Source organism: Polypterus senegalus, chromosome 2 (assembly GCF_016835505.1).
Source record: "Polypterus senegalus isolate Bchr_013 chromosome 2, ASM1683550v1, whole genome shotgun sequence".
Taxonomy (NCBI): Eukaryota; Metazoa; Chordata; class Cladistia; order Polypteriformes; family Polypteridae; genus Polypterus; species Polypterus senegalus.
In genome coordinates this window covers 196,739,828-196,764,202 of record NC_053155.1, presented here as the reverse complement: position 1 = coordinate 196,764,202, position 24,375 = coordinate 196,739,828, and the positions used below count along the sequence as shown (strand labels likewise).

Sequence of the window (24,375 nt, the reverse complement as noted above, 5' to 3'; positions counted from 1 at the left end):
CCATCTAAAATACACACCTGAATGACTACAATGTAAGAAAACTATTATCTATAACTCATTGGGAAAGAAATGTTTTATATTATTTCAAATCAGAAAAAAAAATCATTCTGGTTACAATGATCTGTTCCGATTCTTTTAGAACTTGGCTGGACCTCATGAATGTAATTCTAAAGCAAACATTTTAGCCTTTTTATTATACTTGCTGTTTTATCTCTTACAAAGAACTATTTTAAATGGGTCTCTCTAGTCTCTTTGTTAGGTGGGGGTAGATTGCTGGATGTTATGGATTGTCTTCGAAGCATACTGCAGTATTGTACTTGCTATGTTATTTTCATTTATTTGATTACGTTATGCTCCGCTATCATGTTTTGCTTCCATGTAAAAGGAGTCAAAAAATGACAGCTTTATGTTATACTTGTAATATACAAAGGGCAATTAGCAAATAGCTATACTATTTATGGACCAGAGGGTGGAAAAGTCCATTTCAACATGTTAGCATCAATGATTTATTCAGATTCAAAACAGAGTTCTTAGTACGTGAACATCTATAAAGTGGCAAGCTTTAATTACAGAAGAAAGTTACTATGAGCAAATAGAAAATCCATCCATCCATTATCCAACCCGCTGAATCCGAACACAGGGTCACGGGGGTCTGCTGGAGCCAATCCCAGCCAACACAGGGCACAAGGCAGGGACCAATCCTGGGCAGGGTGCCAACCCACCACAGGACACACACAAACACACCCACACACCAAGCACACACTAGGGCCAATTTAGAATCGCCAATCCACCTAACCTGCATGTCTTTGGATTGTGGGAGGAAACCGGAGCGCCCGGAGGGGAGAACATGCAAACTCCACGCAGGGAGGACCCAGGAAGCAAACCCGGGTCTCCTAACTGCGAGGCAGCAACACTAACACTGCGCCACCGTGCCACCCCAAATAGAAAATGTAAAGCATAAATCAATCAATTAGTACAGAAGAATCTAAAAAACAACAAATATATAGTTCCACTAGTCATGAAGTAAATATACATATAAACATACGGTATATATATTTTATCTTTTATAAAAAAAGAAACCGATTTTACAAAAGAGAAAAAAAATGCATACAAAAACCAAAACCCAATTGGCAACTAATACAGAATTACAATGAGAAACCTGTAAAAGTTAAACAAATCCACAATTAACAACATACAGTATAATTTCTATGAGGTTTCAATAAATTGATAACATGAAAACCTCTATTCAATTCCCATGTGAATTTACCACAAAGATTACAGTAGTTGAAAAATGGTAACAATCGAAAGATTACAAGAGCCTGTAAACATACCAAAGAATACAGTATAATAATCATCCTAAAATTTATTAAAAAGCGGGGTAAAAAAAACAGTGTCCAAAAGTAGATACAAAATGAAAAACAGGTTGAGCCCGCTAAGTGAAACGATCAATCCTAGGTTTATACCAAAAATATCATAAAGGCCCAGAAAAGCATGTAGCATTTGAGGAATTACTGGGAGTTATTTCACTGGATTCCTGACCCTTCTTTATGATACAATACACGTTGGCCAACACATAAACATCAAGTTACTTTAAAGCTTAAAGAAGTGTTCTTCAAAGCCTACAAAAGTTGGTGACGTGTTTTTCTCAGCTTCCACGTTCCATTCTGAAGTAATGAGAGGCAGCTACACTGTCACTGCCACTGTCTTCTTTCTGATATCCTCTGTAACATTTCCCAGCCTGATAGGGAGAACACAAATCATAACACAAACTATGATATCCTCTTCAGAACCAGGTCTGTGCCAGCATTGCTAGGTAATATCTGGGAGTGAGATATTTTAAACATATCTCTCAAATATACCTCTGTAGTTCAAGCAGCCTCCCCCTCTGCAAACCTGGTGTCCACAGACAAGGATATGCACAAAAAGTTCACAATGTTCCTCCAGTAAGCTTATCAATGCTACATGCTGAAGGCTACAAATGGGGAGTAGGATGTTACTGCTTTTCTCAGTATTTTTCATGTCACATGCTTGTGAATCACTTTTATACCAGACTCCAATTTTTACAGAATTTAAAATTCTTTATTAGTTATAGGAGCCAAATTCACACTGATAACTACTGATAGTGTTGAAAGAGAAAGAATAAACAATCAATTAACTAACCAAATGTACAAACACATTTGCTAGCAAAATATAGATTAACAATAAAAAAAAATATACAATTAAAATTCTTTGATAAAATTAAGGTCCATCTGACCTGCAGGAAGGCGTATCACTGCAAGTCTCTGTCCAGTGTGATTTGATTTTGTATTGTTTTCCCCTGTGACCTTTACCTTCAGTTTTTAAAATATCACTGCCTCCTATAATCAATATACAGTAGCCTACTTAGCATTATGTTTACCACCACAAAAACATGCAAAAATCATTCATCAAGAAAAACTATTATTATGTGTAACAGAAACATGTAAATAGCAAAATATCAACGTAGACACTCTAGGAAAGGTATGACCAGGGCCGGCTTAACTCATGGGCATGCTGGGCAGTTGCCCGGCTAATCTACTTATGCTGTGACTTGCTGAGTGGTTGTGTAGGTGCACTGGTTTGCCTGGGGGCCTATAATGCTGACAGCCCTGGGTACGACTAGTGTCCACGGCTGTATGCTTTGTTTGACATGTTTTGAGGTTTATGTCACAATAGAAGCCCGTTTCTTTGCGCCGTTTACTTATATTTTTCTGTTGCTTGCACATGAGGGGGTAGAATGTCAGTGCCTGTTATGCAAAATTAACACAACCCTTGTGTTATTGTAGGCTACCACAGTACAAGGTTAGTGACTTCCACATTTCATCTGAAATGAACATTTGACAGTTGCCATGCTATGAATTTTGCTTAGGGGGCTAATATCTTGCTTGTCCTTGTACTTGATTGCAATTTTTTGTCTTTTTGTCACGGGGCTACTGTTGCACTACAGTGAATCTTCATGCAACCCAATCCATTGGGTATATTATTGTGGTTCAGTTGTAAAGTGCCAAATCGTGCATCAACTTCGCTGTCATCAGTTTCACTAATGTTTCACTTTCACTATCCTGTCAATATCTCATGATCGTCATCACAACTGCTCGATTTGAGTAATACTGTAGTTCAGTTTCAGTTCATTTTCAATCTGCCATTACAGCGTTTCATTTGCCATTGTGTTTTTCATTGGAGGCTCCACCCAGTTCATAAATATTATGAGATACCATAGAGTTACCATGGAGTGGCAGAATACATAGAAATATTCAAGATTTGTTTTTATTGCATGATGTTATTTCATCAACTAGATGGCAGCAGAATACTGTCCTGAGCATTATTTGGGTTTAATGCTATAATTCATTTCAACACAAATCATCCTAGCCTGACTCTGGCTTGACCGTAATTGCATAGAATTTCAAACCCAAGTTACGATCAGGTTTAAACGCCAAGGAAGTTAACTCTTTAGCTTGCTTTGGTGGCCACTGAAGAGGAAAATGCAATTAAACCATCAAGGGTTTACTTCAAGAGCTTTAAAACACATTCTTTTTTAACAGCCAAAACAATCCAAATCACACATAAAGACCTATTCATAACCTAGTTGTAGTTTGGAAGAGTATTGGAAGTCTCTTTAACAGACTCCATATTTCTAAATACTTTTCTCATAGCTCCATAGTCTTGAGGTAGAAGACGTGCATATTTAGGGACATATCACTAAAACCCATTTATTGACTTCATGGATTTTCAACATTCTCCCTCTGATTGTGTGAGGCTTTCACATTTATTCTGGATTCCTTTCACATTCTAAACACATACGTTAGGTTAATTGTGAGCTGTTTTGAACACCATGGAGATTTCTCATGTTCATGATAGTTTGTGGAGTGAAAATATAACAGGAAATGGAATGTTACACAGGGTGAGACAGAATTGTAGCCAAAAAAATTAAATGCATAGGTCTGAACCAAAAGGTTTGTCACACCGTCCACCAAAAAACAAAGCCAAACATCATATAAGAAACAGAAGTTCTATTCCCTAATTCACTCTAAACCTCAGGTAAAAATACATGCATGTTGCTATTATGAATAGGTGACACAAACATGGGTAAAAAGGGTGAAAAGCCCACAAAGCAGGTCAGGATGTTCAATGGCCTGCCTGGAAATAGCGATCACTACAGGCAGAGTCACCTCATACTCAATAGACAGGCTCCAGGGTGCAAGTTCAAAATGAGGTGCAGGCTTTTAAAGTTGAAAACATGCTTTAAATGTTCAAAATACAGAAAATAGTCTTTCAAGGGAGAGGGTGAACCTCTGGCTTGAAAGACAAGGCTATCAATCATTCAATCAATACATACATTTATTTATATGAATGTAGAGAAAAGCCAAGCAAAATGACACCTTTTATTGGCTAACTAAAAAGATTACAATATGCAAGCTTTCGAGGCAAATCAGGCCCCTTCTTCAGGCAAGATGTTAATACACATGAATCACAAAAATAAGGCAATCAGAAAAAGACAAACATGTTGTGCCTAAAATGCAATCTAAAGCTAACAAGATCAAATCTGCTATTCAGTATTTAGAATCAAAAACAGAATACAACACAATCTTTACTTCACAAGATCCAATGACACTCTGTTGAAATCCATCTACTTCACTTGAATATAAAGATGGTGGGTGGTCCCTCAGAAGTGACAGTGTGGTGGCCCTGCCTCTTCAGGTTCCAACTACAGAAAACAAGGTCTATAGTCAAACAATTTAAATACACAATAACTAAATACTAAATAATAATAAATAAACAAAATGATATTAATAAAAATTACATAAAAACAAAAATAATTTAAAAACAACAAAAAGAGCAGTAAAGGGGAAAATAAACATAAGCCATCTAATACGGGTGTAGTATGCTTGCACATAACATGAACTCCAATGACAACAGACATGGCAACTGTAAACAACACAGGTGCATCCATGTAATGAAAGTCAGAAAATGAAGGCTATTGTGATTTTTAATATTCATAGATTTATTATTTCATTTCTTATTACATTCCTGGCAATCTTTATATGGAATTGGGGTTTTCTTACAAAAGGACTTAGTCGGAAATGGTGTATCTAGCTTATTTTATAAGCATATATTGTATTTACATTTTTGCTGCAACACCATTTTGTTTTGTCAATGGGCACCACTATTTTAGAGCCTTTAGTATTTGCCCTTTCCTTGGCAACAATGCAATGTGCTCATTTGTGACAATGATTTAAAAGTATGAACAACATTTATTTATATACTGCAGCACATTTTCATACAAATGATAGAGCTCAAAGTGCTTTACAAGATGACAAAAGAAAAGTTTCTAAAAAAGGACAATATAAAAATAAGATAAGGCAATACTAAATAAAAAACAAAGTAAGGTCCGATGGTTGGGAGGACAGAAAAAACAAACATAAAAAAAACACCAGAGGGCTGGAAAAAAAACAAAATCTGCAGGGGTTCCAAGGCCATGAGACCGCCCAGCCCTCTCTAGGCATTCAACCCAACATAAATGGTCAAAATCAGTCCTCATGGTTTTCAGGCTTCACGTGAAAGAATTTGATGATGATGGTCATGTGGACATCTGGCCTTTAATCCATCAATATAGGGACTGAATGATGCCTTGATCAGGTGGTGGTGTCACCTATCAGGTAGTCCTTGACAGTGCCTGGGTATCTGAGTCTGACAGATAACCCCTCATTTTGCTATGATACAGAATATTAATTTTTGCTGTGTCTGGTTACTGAATCACTACTCATGTTTATTGATTCTGATTTTTGGTTCTCATTTTGGTTTTGACACTAAGTACAATTCTCCTGATCATTTTTCTTTTTTTTTTATCATCTTTTTCAAGTCAGTACAGTGGAGAACATAAAAAAACAAAACACTATTACCAGAACAGTAATGATTTAAAAAACATACCAAAATTCCAAAAATGAAAAAAATGAATAATGAATGTCAGAAATGTGGATACATCACAGTAAACTCAAAGTAGAGTGAGTCAGACTAAGGCTATGCTCACTTTACAAGCCTCACTGCTCAGTTCTGAGTTTTACTCAGATGAGCCTGTCTGGACTGTTTGTATTCCTAATTCAGGTGGACTGTATCTAAATGTAATGTGAAGCATCTGTTCTTTGAAAACAGCATGAATGCGCACTTTGACATGTTTGTACATGAGTCACCTGCGTTACCAACAACAAAAAACTTCATATTTCTCGGACAACTCATGGTATTAAAACAGACAAAATGAACGCACTAGCAGCTAGTGTACGCATTGCATTTTGCTCTGTTGTCTTTGGGCAAACAGTTTGTCAGGTGTCCAAGATTATGTTGAAACATTTTGCAGTTTTCACAGCTATTGCCTACACTGTTGCACCCAGAGATGCATGGGTATGAGACAGGAGCCAGAAATGGTGGGCCTGTGACTGTTGTCACAGCTGTACCTCTCCTAAATTGTTGTTTTGTCACACTGCTGGTGCTTATTGATGGCAACGGTGCTCAGCTCATGCATATAGGCAAAAAACCACATGAAGTCCAATCTGACTGTTCTCATTCATGTGACATGGCCATGAATCTGATCTAGGACCACATATGAAAATGACTGAAACCTGATTTGAAGAGATCAGCTTTCTGTATCCACACAGCCCTGAAAACATCAGATTTGTGTTACATTAAGGCAAAAAATGAGACTGGAGTCACTTCAGCCTGGTAATGTGAATGTATCCTAAGTGTGTGCTCCTGTGTACAATGTAAGGGACTGGGCACTGAATCCAACAGAAAAATCTCCAGCCATAAATAATCTTAACACTACATTAAAGAGCTTCAAAAATGGATTGTTACTTTCATTTTCATCACCAAAGACTGATACTTTTTTTCTATTGGTTTGTTGATATATTTTCTCAGAATATGTTGTTAAGAGATTAATATTTAACTAGATAGTACTCTGGATCACCATGATTTTGAAAGGAGCTATAGATCTCCAGAAAATAACTACTAAAGGTTTGGAGTGCTCCAGAAAACACGGCAACACCTCCAGACAGGAAAAATATTGTTGTGCTGCCTTCTAAGCAACAATGGAAAAAAAAAAGGGAGTGGTCTTCGCTAGACTTTCCCATACACTCAAATATGGGGATGGATATTTGAGGAGTAAACCGCAAGATGATTGTATTTTCATATTATGTACATTAAAGAACCATCTACACCAAATCAAATCAAGCTAATAATATATTAAACAAGTATTATAAAAGTAAAGTTGAATCCTCATTGTTGGGGACGCGAATGGCTGGACCAGGCCAAGGGGTTGCCCACGTAACACCTGGCTGCAGCAGATAGAGGGTCATTTCTGGAGGGTGGGACTAGACCGCGTGTCTGCCTGGTGGGGTTGCAAACTGGGATCCCGAATTGGTTTGCCATGTAGTGGGTGCAGCAATGCACTGTACCAGTGCATGCTCCCCAACTTGACTTGACTTGTCTTGAAAGTTGAATAAATCGGACTCTGCAGCTGCATGGATATAAGGTAAAGCACCAATTCCAGATTAACAGAAATAGCCCAAACGTTGATAGAAATCTACATTTTGTACCTAATATTTGAATGCAAAACTTGGTTGACCTAAGTGAAAGCGTACTCAAGTTATCTTGTTTACATACACACAAACACACACACGCAAGGATAGACACACAGACATAATTCCAAAAAAGGTATTTTCAGACTCAGGGAGGTCTTTAAAAACTTGAGATTCATCAAAATCTCAACATTGAATCTTTGGTCGACTACAATACTTTCCCTATACTTCATATACAAGAAAGTAAAAAGCAGAAGTGTCTGTGCCAGCATTTTAAAAAAAAACACTACATTTTAAAATCAAGTAAAAAGTTTATTTCATCCTTTACATTATCTTCACTTTCCTACACTATTTACAAAAATAAGCAGTTAGTAAAAATCAAATGGCATCATAACATGATATTCCTTTATGTCACTGTTTCTACTTGTCAATCACATTCAGATTTTCCTTTTCATACAATTCCAGTTTGACAGATAAAGTAGTTTGATTGCAGTGAATCTTTAGATAAAATACCAATAAGTATTTTTGTTTTTTCATATCAACTTTCAGGAAGAATACAATGCCCAACCATTTCTTTACAAAAATGCCATACATATTTTGGACATCTGGACTGTAGGCTTATTAAGAGATCCTTTCTTTCTGTTAGCCTTGAAACATAATTTGTCAGCACTAAAAGGAGTTATTACTCGTCAGCTGTATCTGATTATACAAACGTATGTAGGGGATATAGAGAACATGCTATGGTCCTTTTTGGTTTCCTTTTTCTTGTCTCTGAAGTGACCCATGCTGTTTTGTTAGAGTTTCAGGCTGTTTATAATTGTCAGAACTGCTGCTGGTGTAGTTATATGTTGTAAAAAAGATAAAACAGAACTTCATGTGACTGTACTGGGAGTGTTGAATCTAAATGTGGACAAGGTTTGTTGATTAGATGAGTATGTGGGCCATCAGTCTCCTGAAATGCAAGACTTAATAACTGTGATAAAAACAGTCACTGCAATGTAACTTAATAAAAACCTTAATGTTATGACTTTTAACTTTAAGTAGCCTTATAGGAATGTGCAGAGGATAGGAAACAATGACTTTTAATCTTCCTGTGATGCTCTAAATGAGACGAAAAAGATGAATGGCCATAATGGTGTATGCGTTTGAGATAAGTCAGAAGTTCTTGTAAGATTTTAGGCTCCTGTAAAGGTAATGCACTCTTTGTTTCAAATAGGAGATTGATAAGGGTAAAGGTAAATAAAAATAACATATCCTCAGTAAAATGCTGTCTTTCAACAGATAGTGAAGAACAAAATGAAAACCAAACACCCTGCTGTTCACCAATTTTAATTAAATAAGACTCAATGATGGATTGTACAATATAGTGTAAATAGCAAACACTTTGTCATCCTTTCATCAAGTTGAGTACTGTCATGCATCAAAGGTCCTTTACCACAATAATCGAGTACTTTGCTGGCATATTATTTAAAACATAATAAGCAGCTCAAAACATCATTTGCAAAAGAAATTCAGTGTGATACAAATATGGTCACTATATGGCTGACATTCCTCTGCAAGACATTTATTGTTGTGGACACTAGATGGCGCTCCAGCTCCCCAAACCCAACACAGACAGGCACAGGTCACGAGTTTAAAAAATACAAAACATTTATTATTATGGGAAACTCTTCCCCAAAGCGTTTCCTACCACAGCCATAAGTATGCACAAGCACAACAGCACACAATTATCATTCTTTCTCTCTCTTTGTCACCGCCTCCTCCGCTCTTTGCAGCAAGCTTCGTCCACCTTCCACCTGACTTTGGCTCGTCCCTGTGAGGCTGGCAAGTCCTCTTAAATTGGCCAAAAATGCTTCTGCTCTTCTGCCCACGTGGTCTTTAAGCACTTCAGGGTAAGGTGGAAACCCCATGCCATATGGATCCTCATGGTACCCCACGGTACCCAACAGGGCTGAGGTAAAGAACTCCAACTCCCATGATGCCCTGGGTGAACCCAGGAGAACTGCTATCTAGCATTCTGGAGGAGGCACTGCACTAGAGAAGCTGCCTTCCCCCACCCTTCCTTCCCTTGGGCATCACGGCCGGGTTGAGCTGCTGGCCGTCCCTTACGCTGTATTTCTCTTTGTACTGCAACATATTAAAAGTCACGTGTTTAAAGTCTCGCCATCTTTGAAATCCCATTAGGAAGTCACAAGGCAAGAATCATTCTTACAGATAGATTTTATCGATAAAATATTTTTTCTTTCTAATTCTTTTTACAATAATCCAGTGAGATTTTTACTCTTGAACATAACCAAGACATATTTAATGGTGGAAGAGAAAGACATGACATGGATCTGTTCTGACAGGCTCAGGAAATTAAACCTCTTTAGTCTTAACTTAGTTCAATTTTACCTAAACACTCAAAGACATTGATGAAGCTGATCCATCCAGATTCTTCCGTTTAAAAAGTAAATCATGTACTATGGGACACCTGGGAACATTTTAGAAACCCAGCAACACTTCTTCATACAAAGGGCAGTGGAAATCTGAAACAAAATACTGACTCATATCAATGAAGTGGAAATCCTGACAACTTTTCAAAAGTAGACGGAAACATATTGGGATAACTTTGCTGCTAACTAATGAAACATGAATGATGGTGTCTTTCCTCACACATGTTACATCAAGTGCTTGTATAACATGGGATTATGAAACAATGAAAATACACAACCTTTTTCAAGTTTGCTTTAACTTTCTATTATAATGTTGCAACTGTACTGCAATCTACAATAATACTCTTAACATTTTAGTTCCACTTACTACAACTATCTTAAAATGAATTAATTTTAATTTTGTGTTCAATTTTGTTATGTGCTTTTCCTGTGTGATTAAACTGTGTTATTAGTTTAATTGCACAGAAAAGAGTGGAAATACAAGAGTAAATAATCAGAATATTTGTTTGTGAATAGGACCAAGTTAGCAAGAAATGTGAAGTGATAAAATTGTAATTAGTAACAAAAGGGAAGAATGCAACCTTTTTGTTTTAAAAAACTGAGAAAAGACTTTGTTTAGGTACTTTACCTGTCAGTATTGCTGCATTTCTCTAACATTCATGCCTAAGAAAAATTATAGCATTTTGTCATCCATGCACGCCTGGGAATCACCCTCCAGTTCTGAAAAGGTATATGATGCCACTGTGGGATGAGAGGGGGCGCTGGCACTCAGTGTTTCTTCTCTCTCCACTACAGTTCTAGGAAAACATCAATGGACGATATCTAGCCCCTCCCACAATGCCCAGAGATGGCTCCTCCCCTTCCACTCTGGATGCCATAAAAACGGGCAATCCCCATAAGGAGTTGTTCTTTTTGGACCTTGACCCCACCACAGACAGAGTTCCCGCAGAAATGATGAACCTCTGGTCTATTAAGGCGGAGGTCACTTTTTTCTGTTTCTTATTAAAAGGAGTTGCATGGTTGGCAGCCCAATATTTTGTTCAAATCCTTGGTCTGTTTTCACCCAGTCTCAATTTTCAAAACAAATCCCAGTTGCAATTTTCCTTTACTTAGAACATTTTTTAATTTCATATTTCAAATAGAGTTCACTCATCTTTTATTTTGGCTACTCTGGCAAAAAAAAAATCATTGTTACTCAGCCTTGACCCATTTATCTAATATTTGTCCCAAAGTCACAGAAATATTTTTCTCCAAAATCTATAATTCTGCTGCTAAAATATTCCCCATTCTTAACTTTTAAAATGTGATCCCTCCTGGCTTAAATGGATCCAGCAGGTCCAAATGACAAACTAGAGCAAGCTGCACTGCCATCTAAGGGAGCCAAAATACAATTATTGAAATATAATATTTTATATATACAGTGCCTATAAAATATTTCCATCCCCTTGGAAGTTTTCACATTTTATTGTGATGCAACATTCAGTTATAATGGGTTCATTTTTGCTTTTTTGTGAATGATAAACCGAATAAGACTAAGTGAAAACAGATCTCTGCAAAGTGATCTAAATTAATCAAGTTTGATCTCTGGTCTGCTTACTGTCTATATGGAGTTTACCCTGGGTTCTCGTTTGGATTGTATCTGGAGGTTGAATGGCAACTTTCATCTTTTTTGCTTATCAAGAAACATGTTTTGACTTAAACAAAAGTGGATCATCATATTTCATGTGATTTTCTTTCTCACAAATAGAATAGATAAAATGTAACCAGATTTCTTGATTAACGTTCTTTTAGTAGTAGTTGCTTTTTTATTGCACTTAGAGCCAGTCTTTTTAATCTACCCATTCTCTTTACCATCTTTTTTTCCAGTAATGTATTTTGTCAGCTGTTCGTAAGACATGAAACTAAGAATGTAATGGTGCTATGTACACTGCATAGTATGTACACATGGCAATAAATATGACATAGCTTGAATTGACTTAACAAAGCAGTGACTGAAACAGAAGTAAAAAAAAAATAAAAACTATAATTTATGAGGGTTTTGATGAGAACAATGAGTAAACATATTTCATTGTAAAAATTACTTAACAAGTACATTTTTCCTGATGAGTCAACTGTATATACTGTACAAAATTACTGGAGTTCATGAGTTGCACTTTCATTTTTCTGTTTAAGCCCGTCACCCATGAAACAGAGCACCTTTACCTTGATCAGAGCCCACTGAAGAGACACTGCTCCTGGATTTCACGTAATTTCTAATATGTCATGCAGTGTTGTAAAAACAGGTCTGAAACTTCCATAGCAAAACACTATGGCATGAAATTCTATTTTGCCCTGTGACTGGAGATTATCTTGCAGATCTCCCTGGTTTCCATTCACACCCAGAATAAAGCTAAGGAAACAAATCTCAAAAACTATTGTGCGTAGCTCTCATATGTCTATCATTCCTGCTTCAATGGCCTGTAATTCGCTCCCTAATACCACCTGCTCACCTCTCATCTTTCTTTCTCTCAAAACCCTTCCATCAGGGAACTTTTGCCTCCTGAATCTAAACACAAAGCAGTTCTGGCCTGAGGCAGCCTCAAACCCCCCAAGTTCAACATGAAAACTGCCCATTCCCTTAAAGTAATCATATGATCCTAATCTTTCCATTCAATGATAAAATGTTGCCCATTAGTAGCCAAAGGCTACTGAAAATGCCCTCTGCCAATTCTCCCAGAGATCCTCTTTAACTGGACAACTTTGTCCCAGCTTTCCCTTGCTAGCGTCTCTGACTTTTAGCCTCTTGACAGCCTTCATAGGCCTCTCTATCCCGACTTCTCAGTCCTGGAGGCTGCCTCTTCTATTTTTTTATGGCACCATTCTCTCACTTAGCTGTCGTCCGCCTCCAAGCTGCCCAGTATTCCCATAATAGTATGTACACAAGCTCTTTTATTGCCAACTTGAGACTTTCTCTCTGGTTTATATGTTTGCTGCTGGACTTTACCTTGCCCTATGCCATCCTGGTGGCAACCTATTGCCAGCTGCAGAATCTGTCAAGCTTGATCCAGTTTTTAGGACACTTTACCTTTTTAGAGTGCTGGTTTTGGAACTCGGGGTTCCCAGTGCTGAAGTTAAAACATAATCAATCAAACAAAACAGATGTAAGAAATAATTGTATAAACTGCAAAATTCCAAACAATATCCTCATTTAGTTTTTGCCATGAAATAATTCCTAAAAATTCTTTGGCAAATAAAAAAAGCAAAACATGAAGAAATCGCCTGCTATAATAATAAATTAAATATATATTCACATATGGATTCATTACAGAAGTAATTTAATATCCCCTTTAAATGTGGGGTAAATGAGCAGTATACTTTTTGTGTTAATAATGTGTAACAACAATATAAAGGTGCTCATGGTTTTGCTGTTTCTTTGTTAGTCTCATTGCCGACAACCTGCAAAGCAGCACTATGCCCTAAATATAAAGGCCTTTGGATACATCTGCTGCACAGCTGTTGTCACTTTGCCACATGAATAGATTTCCATGCTGTAAAACTGCTATACTGGAAATTAAAAGTAAAGTTATAGCATGAGACTTGATGCCATGTCCTCAAAGGTATGTGGTTTGGGGATGTCATTGCACTTTAGGGAAGGTGACACCTCCACATAGAATTTTGAATCAGACAGAAAGAATAACCATGAAAACTATGGCAAGGTATTAGCCAAGCACACAAAAGCCATCATACACTAATAACTCTTGACATACTAGCTAACTGATTGTCTGTAACTGAAATATGGAACACATAGTACACAGTAAAAATAAATACACTGAGTGTTGCATATTGCAGTGATTAAACTTTACTTGTTAGAATGTTTCCTGACAATCTGGGCTTGTCTTATTACTGTGACCATCTGTCTATGCACAAAATGTCTCTGGAGTTAATGGCAAATTTTGACAATCTATTTTGTATTGGCGAGACAAAAAAGTATGCAATTTGCTCTTAAATATGTTCTCATTTTTTTAACATAACATAGTATACTCATACTTAACCTAGTTAAGCCTAACCATACAGCATGGGGCAAAAGGCAAAACCCAGGAGAGGGCAAAAGTCCAACACAGGGTCAGCTTCACATCCCCAGACCCCCACACCTCTATACTCACACAGGGCTATTTGATGATTTACTCCATTATTGTTAGAAGACTGAATTATATATAGCTAGAGATCCACAAAGGGAGAAAACGAGTCATGTATATTAAAAGAGTTTTTTAAATAGTTTTTTCTCCCTTTCTGGATCTCTAGCTGCAAATATGCAAACTGGATCACAGACCTTAACTTTCATATATATATATATATAGAGAGAAAAGCCAAGCAAAATGACACCTTTTATTGGCTAACTAAAAAGATTACAATATGCAAGCTTTCGAGGCAACTCAGGCTCCTTCTTCAGGCAAGATGTTACATCAGGGGCCTGAGTTGCCTCGAAAGCTTGCATATTGTAATCTTTTTAGTTAGCCAATAAAAGGTGTCATTGCTTGGCTTTTTCTACATTCATAATGGCTAACACGGTACAACAACCAAGTAATACATATATATATATATATATATATATATGTATATATAGTAAAACAAGAAGCCAACACAGAAAAAGATTTGGGGCACATTTGTGACCCAGAATAATGACAAAGATAAAGTAGCCATCTTTTCAGACAGGATTCCGATAGTGAGCTGATCAAAGATTGGCAAACTGCTGATCAAATGGGTTCCAAGAAGCATGTCCAGGAGGGCAGACTACGGAAATGATGTCAGAGGTTGAACAGCCACCAATCTTCCATTCTGCAGAGGAAAAGAAAAAGCATTTGCACACAGCATAGGCCCCAGTTATTAGAGGTAATGTGTACTGTTGCAACCTAACTGACTACTCAGATAAAATGGATGGCCACTGTAGTGGCAATGCTACACAGAGAAGATGGAGGCTGACACAGAAAGATTAGCTGATTTCACCAGGGAATTGAATTGTTCACAGTGGTTAGAGATGGACGCTGCGTGGCTGACAGATGGAGATTTCCATTTAGCTTATGCCACAAAACACCCACGTCTGTACTACTGTAAGAGGTTCACACCTCACAACTGGCAGTTCACCACAGTGTAAATTTTAAACTGAGATGCTTTGTGGTGTCCACAACAATTCAGTTGGTGATAACGGTGAGATTTGCACTATGGTTAGTTGGAGTGTATTGGCGTGTTACACAGAGAAGGTGGGGGCTGACAAAGACAGATAGCAGCTGACGACACCAGGGAAGCACACTGATCACCATAATCAGAGACGGGTTTAGAGTGGCTGACAGATGGAGTTCTCCATTTAGCTCCTCCCACAAAAACGCTCACCTATGAGCCAGATGACGCATGTTTTCAGTTCCCACCACAGTGCTTTGAAATGTGAAAACACAAAAATCCTAAGTGAACGAAATAGAGCATGTGTATAGGTCAATGCTGACATCACATTGACAATAATCAAAGGGTGTGAGGAGTGAATGATCACACACATTCTCACAGTCATCAGTTCCTCAATCACTCACTCAGTACAGTCAATATTAAAAAAATATAAAAGTAATAATAGAAGCATAAAAGTATACTGTATTTATGTGCTCAGTACAGTATTCACAGAAGAGCTTTTATGAATTCTAAGAAAAGTAGTGTATTGTATTTAAAAATACTAGTGTGGACAGAGATCATTTTCGTTTAGAAATGCAATTTTCAAATGAAAAGAGTGATGGTAACCTTAGACTTTCAGTGTTGCCTAAACTCCCTTTGAATTGCTCACACTCACACATATGTATACAGACAGACAGACGGACACACACACAATCTGATAGTAAATAGTAATGCTACAATTAACGAAACAGTTGAATTATGAAAATATATTTCTCAAAGCTAAATCCTCTGAGCAGAACTGAAATGTCAACTATGAAATTACTTCACTGTCACTGCATGTCATATTGGAACTGTCTTGCATTCTCCTGCATTGTTTTATGTAAAGATTACCCTCACTTCCCTCTTATAATTTTATTATCTTTATTATCTTAGAATAGACATTCTGCGACAACTCTGAACTACTTTTTCTGCATTTCATTTTGCAATGATGATATTATCTAATGTTAACTATTCCAAATCACATAGAACTGATGTACTGTATAGTACATTTTATTTCTCTCTGATATTTAACCAGAATTTCATATATTTCTTAACAAAAACAAGAAATACTTTACCAAAAACAAGAGAATATTTGAATGAATATTTTTTTTTTAATTTTTATAAAATGTTATGTATCTTGTAATAGTAATACAAAAAAACTAATTTGCAAAGTCAATCTGACGAATTTAACTCAGGCATTTTTTTATTAGCAGCATACGTAAGTACTTGTGTCTGGTTTTTTTGAACAAGGGGCAATTCCATAATATTATCTGCTCATAAAACTGTCCAAATGTTTTGCATTAAAATGGATGAAGAATGTGTTTTTGGCAGATGATTACTACATTCCTACAACACTGGAAAAGAAATGATTTTACCGGGATGTAAATTCCACCACCACTGTGAATGAATGGATTTTCAGTGTCACAGATATCATGCTTTTATAGTTAACAGGAGAATTAAAAAAATAATAAAAGTAATGTAGTTAATATCTTGTATCAAATTTGTATTAAATAACTGTCACACATATAAAGTATTCTCATTCATCCATCCATCATCCAACTCACTATATCCTAACTACAGCGTCACAGGGATCTGCTGGAGCCAATCCCAGCCAACACATGGCACAAGGCAGGAAACAAACCCTGGGCAGGGTACCAACCCACCGCAGTAAAGTATTCTCAATTATGTGATTTCAGAGTGGTTTTGTTCTTGCTTTTAGAAAGGAATTATGCCAATGAGGAAGCAAAAAGGAAAGATAACACAATGTAAATAAATAAATGATGCGGAAAATGACAGCTGAACTCCTGTAGTATGGCCTACTAAATGCTGGTGTTATCATGTCTCACTGGTGCCTACTGAGATACTGTTTGCTCCCAATTCCACAGAAAATGCTTAGTACCATAGACGTTATGTAATCTTGTAACAACTTTAAACTTTTACATAATAATTGTACTGTGGAACCAACAGCTTTAGCTATTAATCATCTGTGCATTAATCTTTGCAGTGCACCATGTCGTGCATATGTCTCTGTTCCATGCCATTTGGTATTTGTAAAAACCATGTTAATATTTGTGATACACCATCTACTGTAATGATAAAAGCAATGCATTTTATTATTAAAAATGTTCACGATGTGCCATCTTTTGGAATCACAGAGACATAGCAATCAGAAGGCCTCTTAGACAGACACACAGACACTTGTCCATTTATTAAGGCAGATGACTGTAAGAACAACCCTTCTTGCCCAACAACATTAAAACTGCTACTCAGTTCAAGTTAAATGTTTAATCCAAGGAGAGACAGAAATAAAAAAATAAGGTTAACTAATAAGCTAGTTAAGAAAATGAGAAACAAAACAAAAAGGTTTTGTATTAAAAACTCAAAACACCAATCCATTAAAACATTCATAATCTACAAACAAACAGAATAATGCATTAATCTAGTAAATAAAGGTGAATGTATGTACAATATGCTAGTCCACACCATTGAACATATCTCCTACAGAATCTGCATAATTCCCAGTTTGTACAAGGGACGCCATAGGCTATGTTTCATTCTGATATTTAGTTGGTGCTACCGGCCTGTGCTGGGTACTCCTACTAGCAACATAAGAGGAATAATTACAAAATAACTCGCTTTCCCTCTCACTCCCACAGAAAGGATCCCATGATATACCCCTCGCAAACCGTTTTACACGCTGCACATGGCGATTCACCTCCGCTAGAAACATGCCTGTATGATCAGTCAACGTGGCTCGGAGGTGCCAGGAGTTGGTGGGCGTAGCTCCTTCCTGCGTACACCATAGGTGTCTTACTTGTCGGCGGCTCAGTTAATCCACGCCCCTTCCGGCGTGCTTTCCATGGTTGTCTTGCCTTAGTGAATTATATATATAGATTAATAGTAGCATGGTGGTACAGAAGGTTGAAAATTTGTCTCACAGCATTCAGATACCAAAATTACATTTTAGTTCTCCTCTGTGGTTCACACAGTGCGGGTTTTGGATGTTATTCTCTTTCCACATCTAAGTGTGGTTTATGAACTTCTGCTGTTTTGTTGTTTGTGCATACAGTTTTGCAAAGTTGACACAAAAGTTAATTTTGCATGTGATTTTGGAATTGCAGAATGCTAAAACTCACTAAAAAGATGTTATGACATAATAATAAAGTAGAAGAATTGGAGGACAAAAAATTCCTTCCAGCAAAAATCACATCAGAACTTGGGAGTTGGCCATTTCCACCTCACCCTAGCTGATTCACTACCAAGTGGGACTTTGGGGGCTTATCCTGCACACAAGGAAGCCTGGGTAGGTTCCTAGACAGGAGTTAAATACCTTTCTTCCTGTTTCATTCTTGTAAGATTTCACTGCTTGAGCAACACCATACTTCAGCAAAATTTTTTGAGAAGCCAAACTATAAGTTGCCCTGGAAATTCAGTGTTGCTTGAATCACTACCTCATTACTAGCATTCAGTTTAAGTGCACCTTGTAATGAAAGAGAAGCCAACCAAGGCTACTTTCTGTTTTGTTCATCTTCCTACTGATGGAATTGTATACTGTAAGCACTTTTGATTACTATTCAATCCCACCTTTTCCCCATTAAGTACTGCTCTATTAACATTTCAGATAAGCACCCTAACCCTAAGCATATGTTTATTAGGAAGACTAAAACAAAATACTGGTCAACATCAGTTTGCAGCCTAGTCAATCTATATGTCTCTTTGTTCTTCCTCCATGTTAAAATATAATGGTGAGCTTATAATTCAAGTGACTGTTTGGCTCCATTTGGCTTATTACTAATTTATGTTATTTAACTTTAAGAAGCTGTGTCTGTGTCAGTAGATGTTACTGTGCAAACCCCTACACTGCTGAAGTAAAGTAAATGTATTACCTGTGCCAAAGTAAAGTATAAAAGCTGAGGTAACAGCTCACAAATTGGTTTACCGAGACTTAAAAATTGCTTTGGGGCAGTGCTGAGGTGATCACCTCTGGAGAGAAATATTAGTCTGTACCTCCCCAGAAATGTCAAAATGGTTCTCCAAGTATACATCTGCCACCTGCAAAGTGAGAGCTCAACTGTGAATGCATATGTTTCTTATTTACGCTGGATAAGGTAACTGAAAAGCATACATTATCACTGGGTAATGTCTGACCGAAGCAGAAACTTATTGTAAACACACTGTCAATCATTTTGTGCTTTGCTAAATTATAAATGTAGCCAATGGGTTCAAATTTCCAAGAGTGCCTCTCTCCATCTGGATGGTTTTGGTTTATCTGGAAAAGAGTAATGCAAAAAGCATCCTGAAAAAAAAAAGCTGCAAATGTGTTTCCAAGATCAAATCTTTGCCATGTGATTGACTTTAAAGGCGTAGGATTACCAAATTTGCTCTCTCCTACAACACTATCAAATCTTAGATGCAATAGTGTATCTTTGGAAGAAAAAAAATACAATCATCGTTATTAGATGCAGTGCCATGCAAAGGATTTCTTTTACACTATTATAAAGCACCAATAATAAAACAGACCATGTTATCCCTCACATTGTAATTGTGACTGGCAAGTTATAAGTAGTCAGATAGAATAAAAATGTTCACAATATGCAGGAAGTGTTCCAAATAGCTCTCACAGTCAACTCTGCAGAGGTGCTTTCCTCATGACTTAACCTACACTTTTATAGGTAGACATTTCTGAAACTGTGATTTTAGTATTCCAGCTTTTCTATTTACATGATTGGAATGCAGATTCTTTATAAATGGATTGTCTTGTATAGTTATATACACACTTTCCTTTTCAACTGTACTTGTAAAATGTTTAAAATGCCCAAAAAATGTTTAAAATGCCCAAAAATATTTAAAATGTGATGGCAGAGTTTCTGCCCACAAGAACACAAACCTGTAAATAGTCATTTCATCATCAGAACCATTTTTAGTTTAGTAGCGATGACTGACACAGCAAACTTTCATTTCACACAAAGTTTCCTGAAATTTCCCTGAAAAATCATTGTGCAAATGATTGTGCAAGTCACTAAAAGTTCATTTTGAGGGGGTTGTAAAGTTTCTTTGATAGGAAAGCAAGAGTATTGCTCCCTTATGCAGCTGCCCTCCAACACCACCTCAATCTTCCCAATCTTCTATGCGACTAAATGCAATCTCATCTACCTCATACACTACCTCTGTGCACATTCACATCTCTGGTTCCACCTCACACTGCTCTTTTGGGGTCAGAGAAGTGCCAATCAAAGCCCATTTGGAGTTCTATACTGGGAAGGGAAAGGCATAGTGCCTATAACAGATAGTCAGTGTCCCCCTCAGTGTCCAGAGTGCATAACCCTTTCATAAATGGTACTCCTAATGGATTGATTGGCTCTGTCTATAATTACCATTTGAAGTTTTTTAGTGCAAGCAACCCATGACACCTCTGGCAAGATGCTGCTCATGTCACCCATACCTAAATCTGCTACTGGGTCAGATATAACACTTTCCCCAACTCTGTAAACTAATCCAAGTCAGAATCCTTCCAGATGCTGTTGGTCTCCTGCGTATTCACGCCACTGTAGTTCAGCAGCACCTCCAGAGTGCCTGTAGGTAAGTGCTCTCCAGCCCTTTCTACGATGTACACCAAAATAAATTTTACTCTGCTTTTGAACATGGAGAAAAAATTGTAGATGAGATGAAAATATATGTGCTTAATGTGCATAATGTTTTGTGCAAAGGGTAACTTAGAGTTTTGTTACAAATTCTATTTTCTGTTTCACTCATCAATAGCTGTAATGCACAAAACTCGCAAGCTTGCAATTAATCCAGTTTACTCCACAGAAACTGAACATTTTCCATTATGAAAGGGAGGTCTCAACTTCGTCAATTGTTTTAGTTTCTCTGGATTAAAGCTTCTCCTCACTCTTTTGCATTCTTTTCTGGTTATTTTGGACACACACATATCAGGGGCCAATTTAACATTGTCAGTCCACCTAACCTGCTTGTCTTTGGACAGTGGGAGGAAACAGGAGCACAATACAATTTTAACAATACAAAATTAGGAAACAAAAAAAAAAAATATTAGAGTAGATGCTGTTACTAATGCAATTAAAGTACTTTAAAATCCACTAAACCTGCAAAGTAATTAATGTTACTATTAAAATAGTATTTTGCTTGGTGTTAAGACTATTTAATATTCTAATTTAGGTACATTGGTTATATTGTACCATGCATTTTAATTAGCAGAAAAACCAAAGTAGATAGAACCCGTGACAAAATGCTTTGACAGAGATGCTTTACACTATTATATGTCCTCCATTATGCTAACACCAGGCTTTAAGTTTCATAAGTATTAATGAGTGAAAACAGTAAAATGTTAAATTTAACTAAAAGTCTTCAGTAAACCCCTGTCTACATAAACCCGCTAGTAGCAGTTATCTGGATAATGATCCCCTTTGAAAACACTCCTACATAGTCCTTCTCTGGCACTGTTCGCAGCTAAATCACAGTGCTTCATCATTTTGATGTTTTACAAATGTCTTTCTGTTGAATAGCATGTGTGCTTTTTAAGTGTTTAAATGAGCCACTTCTTTTGTCACTGTACTGCTGATTCTTCTCATAAATATTGCATTGAACAGCTGTATTCTTTTCCACCTGTAAAACGTAGCAGCATACGACGGTATGCTTTCAGTCTGCCATTGTCGTATACAGTCTGCGCTTGTGCAAGGGACGTGGGTTTATGGCGCTCCTGCATCACAGCACATCTGCTTATTTCAATATGTGAGTGCAGAAAGTGTGTTAATACATTCTATGCCTTTTCTTACAAAAAAAAGTAGTAATCAACATTTTTGAATGGTACTCGATACCAAATGAGTACAGTTTAATTATCGAAGTATCGATTACTGTAGCATTGCTCTTCCCATCCCTACTTGGTAGTATCTTCCAATTCTACCAATATACTATTTCAATATAAACAAAGGTTGAATGTCTGTTACCTCTGCCATGTGTGTATCATTTCAAGGACAGGAAATAAATAAACTAACTTGTTTAATGATATTGCTAACACTTTTCCACACCTTTGTTTTGCAGATGGTCCTTCTTGCGCGCTGTGAAGGTCGCTGTGGCCAGACCTCCAGGGCAGAGCCTCTCATCTCTTTCAGCCCAATATTGAAACAGCCATTCAAGTCAACATGCCACTGCTGCCGCCCCCACACTTCCAAGCTAAAAGCGGTGCGCCTACGCTGCACAGGAGGCACCCGGGTTACTGCTACATACCGCTACATCCTAGCTTGTGTTTGTGAGGAATGCATCTAATCAGGCAAAGAACTTGAAATTAAAGATGACCTCATATCAGTCATGGTTTATGGGCAGTACTGTGCGTTTCTGTAATTAGGAAAAAAAAACAACAAAATAAGAAGGCCCATCATACCACCTGGTTCTTCACATGCCATGGATTTGGTACTCTCATATTTTTATGACCATGCTTTTTTTAATTTTCCCTACAGACTTTTCAGAATATTCATTTTTCATCTGCCTGTTTATATCACTTCTTCATATGTTCTTGAAGAGAATTCAGGAACGGAGAGAAGTATAAAAAGTGGAACACATCACACAGACACATTTTGTTCATTTAAGATAATTGATCAGACTGTTGTGTGTTAGGTACAAAATGTGAGGTGTCATCACAAAAAGATTAATGCTCAGCCCAATGGAACAGCTGTGTGGGATGCCCACCCTGAAAGATTCATTCTTCCATCAACAAGTAGAGAATAAATCCTACAATTACAGTATTTATTTGTGTATGTTTTGCGTCAAAAGGAAGTTTTCAACAGTAGGCCTGTGTATGTATTTTTATGTTACTGTTCTCCTTTACTGCTTACAGCATGAGGCTTCTGTTTTCATTTTGTTACACAACAGGCTGGCGAATCTACAAAATAAGACATATAGTCATAGTTCATATTTCTTTCTTCAGCTGCATGGAAAAAGTCGTGGAAGCCTTCAGAACTTGACAGGCCTGCACCATGATAAAAGACAGTTATGGCTGATCAATGTTTATTATCAAGTCACTTGTATGATTATACCAGTACTGCTGCACCACTGAATCTAACACAACATTAACCACAGCATCCTTTTGACCTGGCCTCGCTAGGAACATTAAGAGCAATCAAACATTTGCATGGCGAGTAGACAGCTTCAAGTGTTGGCCTCTGGTAAAAATGTAAAGCGAAAAAGCTCCACACCCTTTTATAGGGGTAATGAAGCAAATACCTTCAAAAATGTAAGATGGCTTGGCTTACCAGTATTGTAATGCAAAATTATCTCTTAAAAGGGACATTGATTATGATGGTCCAAATGGCCTTTCTTCATTCCTGAGCTTTTCTATATTCCAGTGACGCTGTGCTGTTTAATGCCTGTAGATTGAACTCCCATCAGTAGTTTCTTGTGAACAAAACCTCATTAGATTTTCCTACTAATTTCAGACTATCTTGGAAAAAAAGAAGTGGCTACAGCAGTTTTGCACATCTCTTGGCTTTTTAAGGACTGCCAATTAAACTGAAATGACATAGTTTTAATAAAATCCAGTATGACCACTTTCTGAGGCTGGTTTAATTAAAATGATCATTTTTTAGGACACTACTCTTACTCTTGCTGACTCTCCGAGAAGCTATTTATTTTTACAAAGCTTTCTGCATACTGTTGAGAAAATCATCCAGCAAAAGGTGGGGGAAAATAAATTCGTTAATTAGATAACATTTGTGGTCACATCTCTTTTGTTAACCAAATCTCCTGTCTTTCTTTCTGAATGTCTGTTGAGTGTTGTAAAGTCATCTCAAAGTCAGCCAATAGACAGGATTCTGGGAATGCAAAAAGTCACACAGCAGGTGCAAGCCTTTGCACATAATTTCCGGGATTCCCCTTTTTCCCAGAAGGTAAAAAGAATGTAGAAGACATTTCTAAATTTGCATGCACTAAACCAAAGGCTGGAAACCTTCCAAAAGTGAACTAACTTTCCATTCTTCTTTCTTTAAGATCTGTTGAGAACTAACTAATATGTTTCAGAATCAATGCAGTGGGCCTGTGGTAACTTTTATGTTTGAAATTTGTCATCTTTAATAGGTGCACATGAGAACGGCTAACTAGTCCACCTATTTATTTACTTTCAGATATTTGGAGTAAAGTAACCAAAGAGATTATATTCTTGAAGGGTCACA

The 24,375-nt window shown here is 37.1% G+C and overlaps 1 protein-coding gene across 1 annotated transcript in view; it reads left to right on the top strand.

Annotated features, from left to right (window-relative positions):
• LOC120523641 (norrin cystine knot growth factor NDP) overlaps nucleotides 1-23,916 on the top strand; it is a 92,661-nt gene extending 68,745 nt beyond the window's left edge. Inside the window, exon 4 of the mRNA XM_039745144.1 lies at nucleotides 22,253-23,916. Coding sequence (XP_039601078.1) covers nucleotides 22,253-22,477 — 225 coding nt within the window. The 3' untranslated portion in view covers nucleotides 22,478-23,916. The remainder of the gene's footprint in view (nucleotides 1-22,252) is intronic.
• The last annotated feature ends 459 nt before the right edge of the window (nucleotides 23,917-24,375 follow it).